Raw genomic sequence first — 13,045 nt, 5'->3', positions numbered from 1 at the left:
TTGGAATCCTGTGACATGAAGAGGTTTATTTAAAGATAGAAACTACTAGAAAGAATAATGGTTCTACTTGGAGCTACTTCCTTAATTGTTCAGAGCTACTGTTTCCCTTTTTATAAAATGGATGGTAAAGTGTGCTGCCCACTGCACAGTATTGCTACAATCATCAGGTGAGGTAATGTATGGGAGAGTGCTTTGGAAACTATGACGCAGGTACAAGCAAGGTCATGAAATATATCATTTCATGAAACATATGTTGCTTTTAGGCTGTATGGAAAAAACAAACAACCCCTTTCATAATTTTTTTCAAAGTACTTCTCTATATCACAAAGATCATGTAGACTTTCCTCTTTGAAACCATTTGCAAGATTTGTCCTGATGAATTATTTTAGTTTCAGGGGAAAATATTTCCTCATCACCCTCCCCCTAACATAAAAAGTTCTCATTCTACTAAATTAGAAATGTGCACTAAAGACCCATTCAATAAAGGACACTGGAATGGAAATTAACTCAAGCCTGTTTTCAATTAATTTCAATTCCCCGAAGTGCCAAACTTTCCTTTTCTGTCACAGCAGTAATTGGAAAGTAATAGACAATCCTAAGTTTTTGTGGTCTTATGCCTGCATTTGTGTGTGGAGTATACATTCTAGGTCAGTCTGGGGGAGGGTCAGGAGATTTTTCAATATTCTTTAGGCTTCTATTAACTTTATTAATATTACTAATTTTATTACTTGAATTAATTTCATAAAAATCTGGCTATAACTTTTTAGGTTAATGTTTCAACATTCTTATTTCTCTATTGTGATCATTTTAGAACCTTTTTAAAACAGGAGGAACCCATTTTAAAAGAAAATTCTTCCCCAAAGCTATAGTACATGAATTAGATGAGAACGGAGAGACTCTGGTTGAAGGGGGTGGGAAGGGGGGCCCGAGACTCCACCAGCTTGGTGGCTTTCTCTCTCTCCTCCCAAGCCAGGCTCAAAAAAACCTGAGGGCTTCAAAGAACAGACTAAAAACCATTGCTCTATATAATGATCAGACATGGTTTAGAGACAAACAGGCTTTTTCTAAAAACTTACCAGTATTTTTTCAAGCGTCTGCCAAGGCCCAGATGGATCTAATTAGAGGCTAGAATTGCCACTGTAGAGATGGAAAGAAAGGAGGAAGGCTGGGGAGGAGTAGAAGCATGCTAACTTGGTGAGAAGAACGTGGCAGTATCTGATTTATTCAAAGGTAGGCAGTGATTCAAGGACTATGAAGGGCAGAGTAAAGAATTACTGGGCCCAGAGAGTGAGGGATGCCCATAGGCAATGAGGCAGACTACAAGTAAGATCTCAAAGGGAATTTCATAATGTACTATAGCTCTTTCCAGAAAAAGTCATAGTACTTGTCCATGTAATCCTGTTATTTTCCCTTTTAAGATGTACTTTTCAAAATATATTACTCAATAATACGATCATCCTCTTCAAACTAGTAATTCTCTTCTGTAAACTTAGCCTAAAAAAGGTCTTAAATAAGGGGGAAAAAAGCTCTATTCTTTTTTATATTCATTAATTATAATGAAAAATAGAGAATGAGCCTAATATTCAATAATGGGGAGAGGGAAAGAAAACAATGATATACTTCCTCAAACGACTATTTTTCAGTAATTAAATATAATGATTGTGAAACTATTTGGAGAAATTTAGGAGTTGAATCCACCAGTTCTGAAAGCACAGAGATTTGAGTTCCAATTCTGTCTCCCTCTGCCACTTCTTATCTGTGATCCTGGGTACTTCATTACCTCATTTTCCCAAGCCTTAATATGCTCATCTAAAAAATGAAGATAATGATCCAAACTAAACAGGACCAATATGAGGATTCAGTTAGAGGTGACAATATAAATAAAACATGAAGCATAGTGCTTGGCACATAGCAGCTGTTCAATAAAAGTTAGATGCTTATTCTCTATCAACAGATTTGTTGACAAACTTAAGGAAATTATTTCCTAGGAAAATATAAATTATAAAATTAAGTTAAAAAGTCGAAAAGACCAATTACTTTTGAAGAAATTGAATAAGGTTTAAGGATCTTTTTTTGAATTTTATTTTACTTATTTTTTATACAGCAGGTTCTTATTAGTCATCCATTTTATACACATCAGTGTATACATGTCAATCCCAATCTCCCAATTCATCCCACCCCCCGCCACTTTCCCCCCTTGCTGTCTGTATGTTTGTTCTCTACATCTGTGTCTCAATTTCTGCCCTGCAAACTGGTTCATCTGTACCATTTTTCTAGGTTCCACATATATGTGTTAATATACGATATTTGTTTTTCTCTTTCTGACTTACTTCACTCTGTAGGACAGTCTCTAGAGGATCTACTTTTTTAAAAAGGCACTAAGACCAAATGTTTTCATAGCTACATTCTACTCTCTTTCAATGAACAGATAATTGCAATTTAATTAAAAAATTTCTAGATTATAGAAAAAGATTAAAAAACTCTTTGATTCACTTTAAGAAGCTAGGATAACGTTAATTCCCCCCCATAGAATAAAAAACAAAAAAGCAATAAATCCTCCACAGATCAAAATCACTCATGAATATAGATGCAAAAATGTCTAAATATTAACAAATAGAACCCAGCAGAGTATCAACAAAACTATATCCTATGACCAAGCAAATATCCCAGGAATGTAAGGATGATTCAACATCAGGGAATCAGTATAATTCATTATAATAATAAATTAAAGGAGAAAAAGGCAATTCTATCAGCTGCTGAAAGGACTGATAAATTCCTAATAAGGAATTTTAGTAAAACAAGACTAAAGAGAAATTACTTAAATATGATATAGATTATTTACCAAAGGTAGAAAATAAATATGATTCTAAGTGACTTTAAAGCCATTTACATTAAAATAAGAAGATGGATAATGATATCCACTGTCACTATTATTAGTAAACATTATTCTAGAAGCCCTAGCAAATATAATAAAATACAACAATGAAATAACCAGTATAAAATTTGAAAATAAGGATAAAAGTCACCTAGAAATACTTATTTTAAAAATCTTCCATAATTAATAAAACAATTTAGTAATGTGGCTACGTATAAAATAAATATTAAAAAAAAAAAGAGAGAGAGGGATAGAATACGAAAACCAGCAAGAGAGAATTGGAAATGGAAAAATGCCATTCACAGTAGCAATAAAAAGTATAAATTATTTAAGAATAAATTTAACAATAAAAGTACAGGAACTTTAAGAGAAAACTAAAAAATCTGATTGAAAAACCTAAAACAAGATTCAGACAAATGGGAAGAACTATATTGCTCTTGGATGACAAGATTTGATGTAAGAAAAATACCAATTCTCCCACATTAATATATAAATCTATGCAATTCCAATGAAAATTTCAACATTTTTTTTGTAATGGGTAAAATCATCATGTAGTACATTTATTCATATGGAAAAATAAATGTCAGGAAAAGCAAATTATAAAAAGAATAATAGTTGACTTGCCTCATCAAATATTTTTCAAACACTGAAGAGCCATATAATTTGTGATTTTGGAATAGGAATAGTTAGATAGATCAGGATGGAATAGAGTCCACAGAAAAATAATAGATCTCACTGTATATGAGAAATGGTATTTGAATTCCATGGAGCAAAATGATGATTTATGTAATAACTGGTGTAGCTACAAGTGGCTAGCTATCTGGAAAATAAGGAAAGTGAACACTCTCTCACTCCATATATAAAAACAAATTCTAGATGAATTAAATACTTAACAATAATAAAAACCTTAGAAGAAAATTTAGGAAAAAATATATACATAAAACTCTGGGGGGGCTTCCCTGGTGGTGCAGTGGTTGGGAGTCCGCCTGCTGATGCAGGGGACACGGGTTCGTGCCCTGGTCCGGGAGGATCCCACATGCTGCGGAGCGGCTGGGCTCGTGAGCCATGGCTGCTGAGCCTGCGCGTCCGGGGCCTGTGCTCCGCAATGGGAGAGGCCACAGCAGTGAGAGGCCCGCGTACCGCAAAAAACAAACAAACAAACAAACAAACAAACAAAAACTCTGGGGCTGAGGAGAGCTTTTAAAACCAACTCAAGAAACCAAGAAGCAATTAAGGAAAAAATGTATTTGACTTCATAAATTAAAAAAATGTGTCAATAGGGCTTCCCTGGTGGCGCAGTGGTTGAGAGTCCGCCTGCTGATGCAGGGGACACGGGTTCGTGCCCCGGTCCGGGAAGATCCCACATGCCGCGGAGCAGCTGGGCCCATGAGCCACGGCTGCTGAGCCTGCGCGTCCGGAGCCTGTGCTCTGCAACGGGAGAGGCCACAACAGTGAGAGGCCCGCGTACCAGAAAAAAAAAAAAAAAAGTGTCAATAGCAAAAGTGTCTACAAAGTCAAAAGACAAAAAGATAGATGGGATATTCATAAATCATGTGACAAATAAATATTTAATCTATATTACATAAAAGCCCTCATTAATTGATAAGGAAAAGGCAGATGACCCTATAGAAAAATATGCAAAGCAGAGGAATAATCACAAAAGAGTAAATCTAAATGTCCAGTAAGTATATGTAGATAAGCTTAATAGCACTAGAAATTAGTAAAAGTAAGATGAAATATCACTTGTCACCCATCTGACTAGCAAGAACTAAAAAGCGTTAACGTCCACTATTGGCTGGGATGCAGGAGAAAAGGTACTCATGCAGTGTTCTTGGAGGAAATAAGAATATAGTCTTTTTGGAAAGCAACCTAGTCATATCTATTAAACCCCTACATACATAAAAGCACCAATATATATGGCTCTATGTACCAAGATGTTTGTTGCAGCATTGTTTCAGTGACAAAATGGAAATAAGAGGAATGCCCATCGATACAGGAATGATTAACACAGGTCATTCCTACCATGGATATTATGCAGCCATTAAAAGTGATTTTTAGATCTATACCAATTAACTTGGAAGGACTGCTATGATGTATTAGGTGAGAGAGATGATGCAGAGAGGTACAGTATGAACTACAATGACAGCTCCACCCCATATATGTATATTCTGTATATATGTTTGAATGTGGTTCTATGAGGATGGAGAAAGGAATGGAAGAATTCCAGCAGATTGTTAACACTGCCTGGGACTAAGGAGGAACGCTCGTACCCTCTACCCAAATGACCACAATAAAAACAACATGAATAATAATGGTCCAATTTGTAAAAGAAAGTAACATGCTTATGTTATAATGTAGGTGGAAAAGTAGATAAAAAATTATAGGTAGGCTCCATTAACAATCAGGTAAAACATTCAAGAGAAAAATGATTGACTGGCAATACAATCAAATGACTGTGATCATTAAGTAGAGGTTATAGTTGGTTTTTTCCCTCTATATTTAAAAAATTTTTTACAATGTGGTTTGGTTGCTTTTGTAATTAAATAAATAAAATAAAATTTCTAATTTATTTTCTAGTAACCACATACCTTTTATTACTTCTTGAAATCAGCAACTATTTGTACACTTGTGAGCCTGATGATGTCTTACCTCTGAAAATGCATAAATTTACATTTTATCTCAGATAGATGGAGGTTTTGGGGTTTGTTTTTAATTAGTTGTAGATTAGATCAATAAATCTGCTGGAATTAATTATCCATAAAATCCCATTAAAATATGGCTTCACATATTTCAAGATTTTTTCCCCCTAATAGTAACAGAAATCACTTCTAACAATTATTTTCAAAGCTGTGTGGCTTTGAGGTCACTTCTCTTCTCCTCTCCAGGCCTCAGTTGCTTCTCCTATAAATGAAGAAGACGGATCAAATAATTTTCTCAGTGCCTTTTTGGCTCTAACATTCTGTGATTTAATTATATTCATCATGGAATTCATTAAATATCAAATCAATTGCTAAGGAGCAGAAACATTTCATCTTAGTAATGCTTATATAAGCTATGAAAGAGATTCAGATAGCTAGGGAAGATGCCTTACCTTGACATAACTTCCATGCTCACATGAAAAATGTACAAGATTCCAAATGGCATATGGCCTTCACTTTGGGCCTTCCTTTAGATCCCTCATTTATAACTGTGTAGCTATTGACCAGGTTTTCATCCATGTGAACCTTCCAGACTGTCAATTTATCATTTTGCTTCACAGACCTCAATATATGAATGAAACACCAATTCTACTTTGAGGTATAAATTATACAGGATAAAATGCACCCAGTCAAAATATACATTTTGATGAATTTTGACAAATTTATGCATCTGTGTAACCACCACAATTAAGCAACAGAATATTTTTATCACTCTAAAAAGTTCACTGTGCCTTTTCCCAGTTAAACTCCCACCTCCTGCCCTAGGCAAATACTGATCTGCATTTTATCACTATGGATTAGATATGTCTTTCCTAGAGCAATGAACAAAGTCTTAACTTGTGTCTTCTCAATCTTGGATAGTGTTAATATATTTTTATTGTTTCAATTAGGTTTCTTAGTTGCAAAGCAGTAAAAAAATAGCTCTGGCTAATTTATGCAGCCAAGGAATTTGTTGAAAGGATATGGGCAGCTCATAGAATTGCTAGGAGACTGGAGAACCAAGTTTGGGATATGCGGCCAACAGCAATGCCCCAAATCATGTAGTACAGCTGTTCTGGTGAGGAAAGGACCAAGAACAGCAGCAGCTTGAGTTACCTAAAGTGTCTGTACCAGATCATGGTCACCACCACCCCCCTTGCTGCTGCTGCTGCTGTCTTAAGAATTCTTTCTATTTCTAAGAAAGTAGAAAGTATATCAAGTATATCTGCCTTAGGAAATTCTTCTGCAACTGCCAATTGGGGTGGGTGTATCAAAGCAGTACCATGTGCCCATCATACCTTAGCTGCAAGGGAGGCTAGGAGAACCTGGCACTTTCAGCCTCTATATAATGGGAGGCCTCTGATCAAGCCTCATAAGGTTGGGGAATTCCCCAACCATTGGAAATTCTAGATGGATAAAAAGAGGGCCAATGTCCACGATACTATTTTTGCTTGTTAGATTTCATTCTGAACTGGCAGTTTCATGTCTAATGGTCACAGCAGCCAGGCTACATTTGACAAGCATCTCCTGGTGTAAAAAAGTCTACCAGATGCAGAAAGTGGGGATAAGGCCATCAAGGAACTTACTATTTAATTAAATAGAAACAGATATATTAGCCTTTATGCCTGCTCAAGTTAATTTCCTTAAACTATACCCTGCTAATAAAATCAATGTGTCTAATTTATTTGATCCCCAAAATAGTATCTTAAAAACTACCATAATTTTAAGTAATGAATTTCATACTTGTTGACAAGATATTTACCTTTGAGTTTTTTTAATATGTTTATTTATTTATTTGTTTTGTTTGTTTATTTTTGGCTGCGTTGGGTCTTCGTTGCTGCGCTCGGGCTTCTCATTGTGGTGGCTTCTTTTGTTGCGGCGCAGAGGCTCTAGTAATTTTGGCACGTGGGCTCAGCAGTTGTGGCTCGCAGGCTCTAGAGCACAGGCTTAGCAGTTGTGGCGCATGGGCTTAGTTGCTCTGTGGTATGTGGGATCTTCCCAGACCAGGGCTCGAACCCATGTCCCCTGCATTGGCAGGTGGATTCTTAACCACTGCACCACCAGGGAAGCCCTTTGAGTTTTAAGCCAAATATTTACTCAACAATGTTTTCACTCTTCTGAAATTGCACATAACGCCTGTTGCTTCTAATAGCTGTGTTCATTTCAGTTTTTTAAAGTTAACACATAAAGTAAATCCAGTCACTTCACCTGTTCCCTTACTCTTGATTTCAATTGACAGGTCCGAGGAAGAGGGGATGGCCTGATCCAGGGACAATGAAGATGCAATGTTGAAGAATAAGCTGGAGGAGAGAAGCAACAGGCACCATGGAAAAAACCAAAACAAAGCAAGGTTAGATTTCTTCTATGTCTTGCTTTAAGGTTCAGGATTTAAGAAATGTAGGTTGTGGGCTTGTCTTGCCCTTGTCTCAAAACATGGTAATATGTTAACTTGACTATTCTCATTTCCTTATCATAGTAGAATGACCACGAAGAGCATAGACTTGGTGCTGGGGAAACAGGAAATGCGACATGTATACATACAATTTGAGTAGTTATGTTACTTTTCTTAGCAATAACTTTAGGACTGCCTCAGAACGACCTGCTGAATAAGGCCAAGATACATATTCAATTAACAGACATCCAACACCTCCTAGGCTGGCCTAGAAACATAGGGCTTTCTCTTTTAATCTTTACCATATAGAATCAACCATATAAAAGTAGGTTCTATTATCATCTCCAATAGGTGAAGAAACAGTCATAGAGAAGTCAGGCTACAAACCACAACGTATCAACGTTTGATTCGGGAGCCTGGTCTCTGTTCCCAGGTTCTGGTTCTTGACATTATACCAGGCTGTTGGGACATAGCATAAAATGGGCTAAGTAATCTTTACTCAAGCTTGTGTGGGGAATTTTGGTAACCTCAAACCATCTGGATTTTATAGGGACAGCCCTCAGTGTGTATAAATTCTGGGCTGAGGTTACGTATTATTTATGAACTTAACATACCGAGGCTGGTTCCTCTAAGGAAGGGTTCCCTATACCCGCATGTCTTAGGAGAACAATATACACATTCATACAACCAAATATTTGCAACCAGGGGTTTCATCTATAAACTGCTTGATTCATACAATGTGATTCAATTCATACAATTCATACAAAGGAGATGTAGCTAAGTGGATGAGTAAAGGACTTCGTGTGGGCCGCATGTTTTACATGGATTGCCTCATCTTTAGAGCCAACCAATGTGATTCCAAAAGGTACATTCTAGGTCATCCTTTTTTCCTCCCTAGGTATAAATGGTTTTTATAACCTACTACTTCCTTTGTGTTTGACCTGTGTTTCACAGTCTCTGGTGTAGACAGTATTGTTTTCTTTCTGCCTGCATCATTCCCAGACCCTTTGCATTGACAGTTCCCTTCTTTCAACCCTCTTGTCCAGGAGGATGGCAAGGTTCCCTTAGCTGATCGGGGCAGTGACAGAAGGGCAAAGTTCAGAGGTTTAGCAAGGATCAGAGGCAGGAGAAGTAAGGGATATTTTACAGAGGCCTCCTGAGAACAATAAAGTGACAACTGAATAGATGCCTTCCTGACTGTGGAACCATCCCCTCAAGTAAACCTCAGTCAGCCCCCAAAATAAGAGAGAGACCCTTCATGGGCATTCCCTTCTGACTATTTAATGATTACTCGTCATTCAGTTTGATTGAGAAACTTCCCCACCACGGTAGAGCATGGTTTTCTACTGTAAGAGTTACATCAGGTAGATATGGTTTGGTCATTAGGATGTAATATAAAATCACCTACACCAATTTATCTTTTGTTCTGGTTGAATCATTGGCTTCCTGTCATGCAGGCACAGATTTAGGATCCTATAAGTCCCCTTATTCCCTGCATGTTTCTGAAGAGAATAGGGATAGAATGAATTGTGTTGATTAAACAAAGCTCTTTCTCCCTACAGGAGAGAATGAACATAAGCCGATGAATAATCCTTCCACACAGATTTACCAGGTAAAGACACAGATTGTTTTGAGCTCTCCTATGTGTCACAGTGATGACTGTCCTTTACATATAAATGTTTTTAGCACTCATAAAAGCTTCTACATATATCATTGTAGTTGTTCACTTAAGGCTGTGGGATAGGCAGGGACGAGAGTACCATTCACATTGTACTTCTGAGAAAACTGATGACTAAAGGACAACTTATCCAGTTTATAAATTACAGCACCACTACTCCCATATCAACGCTGCTTTTCTTCCTGTTGCCTCCATCAACCTGGCCATTACACTGTGCGATAACATTTCAGTCAGAAGGAGTGAGAGATCTATTTTTCTTAGTTTCTTATTTTAGCAGGGAGAACTGAGAATAAAAGGGGGTTAATATTGCAAGTGTTCAAATACGATAACAGAAAAAAAATTAATCTCTTTTTAAACAATGGGAATAATTTGATTTACAAGGGAGATAAATGTTCTGCAAAATTTTATGTAATATGTTTGCAACGGGAGTCACACTGGGCTGCTTTGGCTCTCTACATAGCATTTCTTGGGCTTCTATCTTCCGCATGTGATTTAAAGTAAATTTCTGTCCTTAAAAATCATAGAGATTATTCTGACATAATTTGTAATGTAAAAGTAGCTTGGGTTAGGGAAACCCATGCTTCTCTCTAGACTTAAGACGTTGTTATCTGGAATACATGAGAAGGAAGAAAGAACTGGCAGGGTTTGATGGGGGTTGGGAGAAAAGCTGATTTCAAAGTTGGCTCTAAGGTTTTAAGCCCTGGTAACTAGGAAAAAGAGTGGTCTCCCAAATAGAGATATAGGAATCCAGAGGAGCAGGTAGTTTGGGGGAAATGTAATTTAGATTTGTTGAGTTTAAGTAACAGTAAAGTGAAAATAACAACTTGTTCCCAAAAATATCATGCAAGAGATCATTGCTGTGGACCCAACTAGGGCAAGCCAGCACAAGATTATGAAAACATTTTAATCATGTTGCTCCGAGAACCAGACCAGCAATCAGAAGGGGCGAAGGAAACAGCCTCATTTCAACTAAATGCATATTTATTGAGCAGTTACTATGTGCAAAGTCTTCTGCTTGGCCTAACGGGAGATGAAACAGATGAAACAGACATTCTCATTGATTTTTAAGTGTCCGTACAATAAGTAGCTCATACAAGGTAGGCTGTTGGAAGAATTACAACAGAGGTATTGATAAAATTCTATGGAATATTGGGGCTTCCCTGGTGGCGCAGTGGTTGAGAGTCCGCCTGCCAATGCAGGGGACACGGGTTCGTGCCCCGGTCTGGGAAGATCCCACATGCCGCGGAGCAGCTGGGCCCATGAGCCATGGCCGCTGAGCCTGCGCGTCCGGAGCCTGTGCTCCGCAATGTGAGAGGCCACAACAGTGAGAGGCCCCCATACTGCAAAAAAACAAAAAAACAAAACAAAATTCTATGGAATATGGACAAGGGATGAATTAATATTGACTGAAGGATTTGGAGCAGGCATTTAAGGACGAGTTGATCATTGGTAAGTGGATATGTGGGAGGGCATTTCAGGCAGAGGGACTAGCCTGAACAAAGGTCTGGAAACCAGAGTGAGTCTTCACTAAGTGCTGATTTGATGCTTTACTTGTCCCAGACCTCCAAAAGCCTTCCCTGCCCACCTCCCCTCTGTTAACATCTGACCTTTGTATGGCATTTGAATGAGTGTGACTATCTCTTTAAACTCAGGTATGATTTAAAGTCTATTATAGATTTTATGTAGGTCACTCCCTGAATGTTGGCTAAATATAGCTGCAGTGGGGGTGGCCTCATTCTCTTATTGTATCACAAATCCAAGTACATCTGTTCACAGAGGAACAAATGAAGCAGTAGAAGTGAAGTTGGCCTATATGACCTCTGTGATCCTGTGATTATAACCCCATCCTTGTTTTAAAAGAATGTCTCCTAAGCCCCAGTCTGTTTACTCCAAGCAACATTTAACCAAAAGAAGATAAAGGAGGAGAAGTAAAGAAAGAAGAAGAGGAAGAGGAAGGAGGGATGCAGGGAGAAATTAACTATAATAGATACAATCTATACTAAAAAGGGAGAGCAAAATATGAAAGTTGAAGTGTCGGGAATTCCTGGTGGTCCAGTGGGTAAGACTGCACTCCCAATGCAGGAGGCCTGGGTTCGATCCCTGATCAGGGAACTAGATCCCACATGCATGCTGCAACGAAGAAGTCAGCATGCCGCAACTAAGACCCGGCGCAACCAAAATAAATAAATATTAAAAAACAAAAAATCCTGTGACATCGAAAGTTGAGGCAACATATGACATTTCAGCCATTTTCTATCTCCTTATTTTATTTTCTCAATAGACTCCCCCATCCCTACCTGACATTATAGTAAATATTAACTTGCTGATTTATTTTTTAACTGTCTGTCTCCTTCTCTAGAATGTAAGCTCCAAGGGCAGGGATTAGTACATTTTGCTCCCTGTGGAACTCTCAGAATAAAGTATAGTGCCTGGAATACAACACATATTCAATAAATGTTAGTTGAATGAAAGAATGAATATCGTGAGATGTATATATCGCTTTGAGCCAAGAGGTCTGATGCAGTCATTTAGGCTGGTGCCAAATGGTATTTGGAAAATTGTCTGGTTCTTTGCAAAAGAAAGAAGTGATTCTCAATTCATACTCTAATCAAAATAAACTCAAAAGTGGATGAAAGATTAAATATTTTTAAAAACCATGAAAGTTTAGAATTAGTGAATATTTATTTTGTCTCTGGATGTGAAATGTCTTTTTAAGTAAAAAAGCACTGGAAGAAATCACAAGGGAGAGGCTTCCCTGGTGGCGCAGTGGTTGAGAGTCTGCCTGCTGATGCAGGGGACACGGGTTCGTGCCCCGGTCTGGGAGGATCCCACAAGCCACGGAGCGGCTGGGCCCGTGAGCCATGGCCGCTGAGCCTGCGCGTCCGGAGCCTGTGCTCCGCAACGGGAGAGGCCACAATAGTGAGAGGCCCTAGTATCGCAAAAAAAAAAAAAAAAAAGAAAAGAAATCACAAGGGAAAGGTTAGAGAGTTCATCACATCACAATTAAAAATTTTCCCAATGTAAAAATATTTTCAACAAATTCAGAGACAAGTAACAAAATTGGAAAAATTCCTACCAAAATATTACAGAGGTTTAATGATGTATAAATAGTTCATAGAATTAATAAAAAGAAAACTTCTGAAACCCCGGTAGAATATGGGCAAAGAACGTAATTTTCCAAAGTAAGATTACAGATGGCTAATAAATGGAATAAAAGGTTGAAACTCAAAGAAACAATGATTAAAACAAGGAGTATTGGGCTTCCCTGGTGGCGCACTGGTTGAGAGTCCGCCTGCCGATGCAGGGGACACGGGTTCGTGCCCCGGTCCAGGAAGATCCCACATGCCGCGGAGCGGCTGGGTTTGTGAGCCATGGCCGCTGGGCCTGTGCGTCCGGAGCCTGTGCTCCGCAACGGGAGAGGC

At 38.1% G+C, this 13,045-nt stretch overlaps 1 protein-coding gene across 2 annotated transcripts in view; it reads left to right on the top strand.

The window, feature by feature from the left end:
* Nucleotides 1–7,878: 7,878 nt before the first annotated feature.
* ARHGEF33 (Rho guanine nucleotide exchange factor 33) overlaps nt 7,879–13,045 on the top strand; it is a gene marked incomplete at both ends in the record, with an annotated part of 46,681 nt that continues 41,514 nt past the window's right edge. For both annotated transcript variants that reach the window (XM_079720846.1, XM_079720847.1), the window contains 2 exons: nt 7,879–7,903; nt 9,508–9,557. In XM_079720846.1, the coding sequence (XP_079576972.1) occupies nt 7,879–7,903; nt 9,508–9,557 (75 nt within the window). The remainder of the gene's footprint in view (nt 7,904–9,507; nt 9,558–13,045) is intronic.

This window comes from Hyperoodon ampullatus (assembly GCF_949752795.1).
Source record: "Hyperoodon ampullatus genome assembly, chromosome: 15".
Lineage (NCBI taxonomy): Eukaryota > Metazoa > Chordata > Mammalia > Artiodactyla > Ziphiidae > Hyperoodon > Hyperoodon ampullatus.
This window is presented reverse-complemented; position numbering and strand designations above follow the sequence as displayed.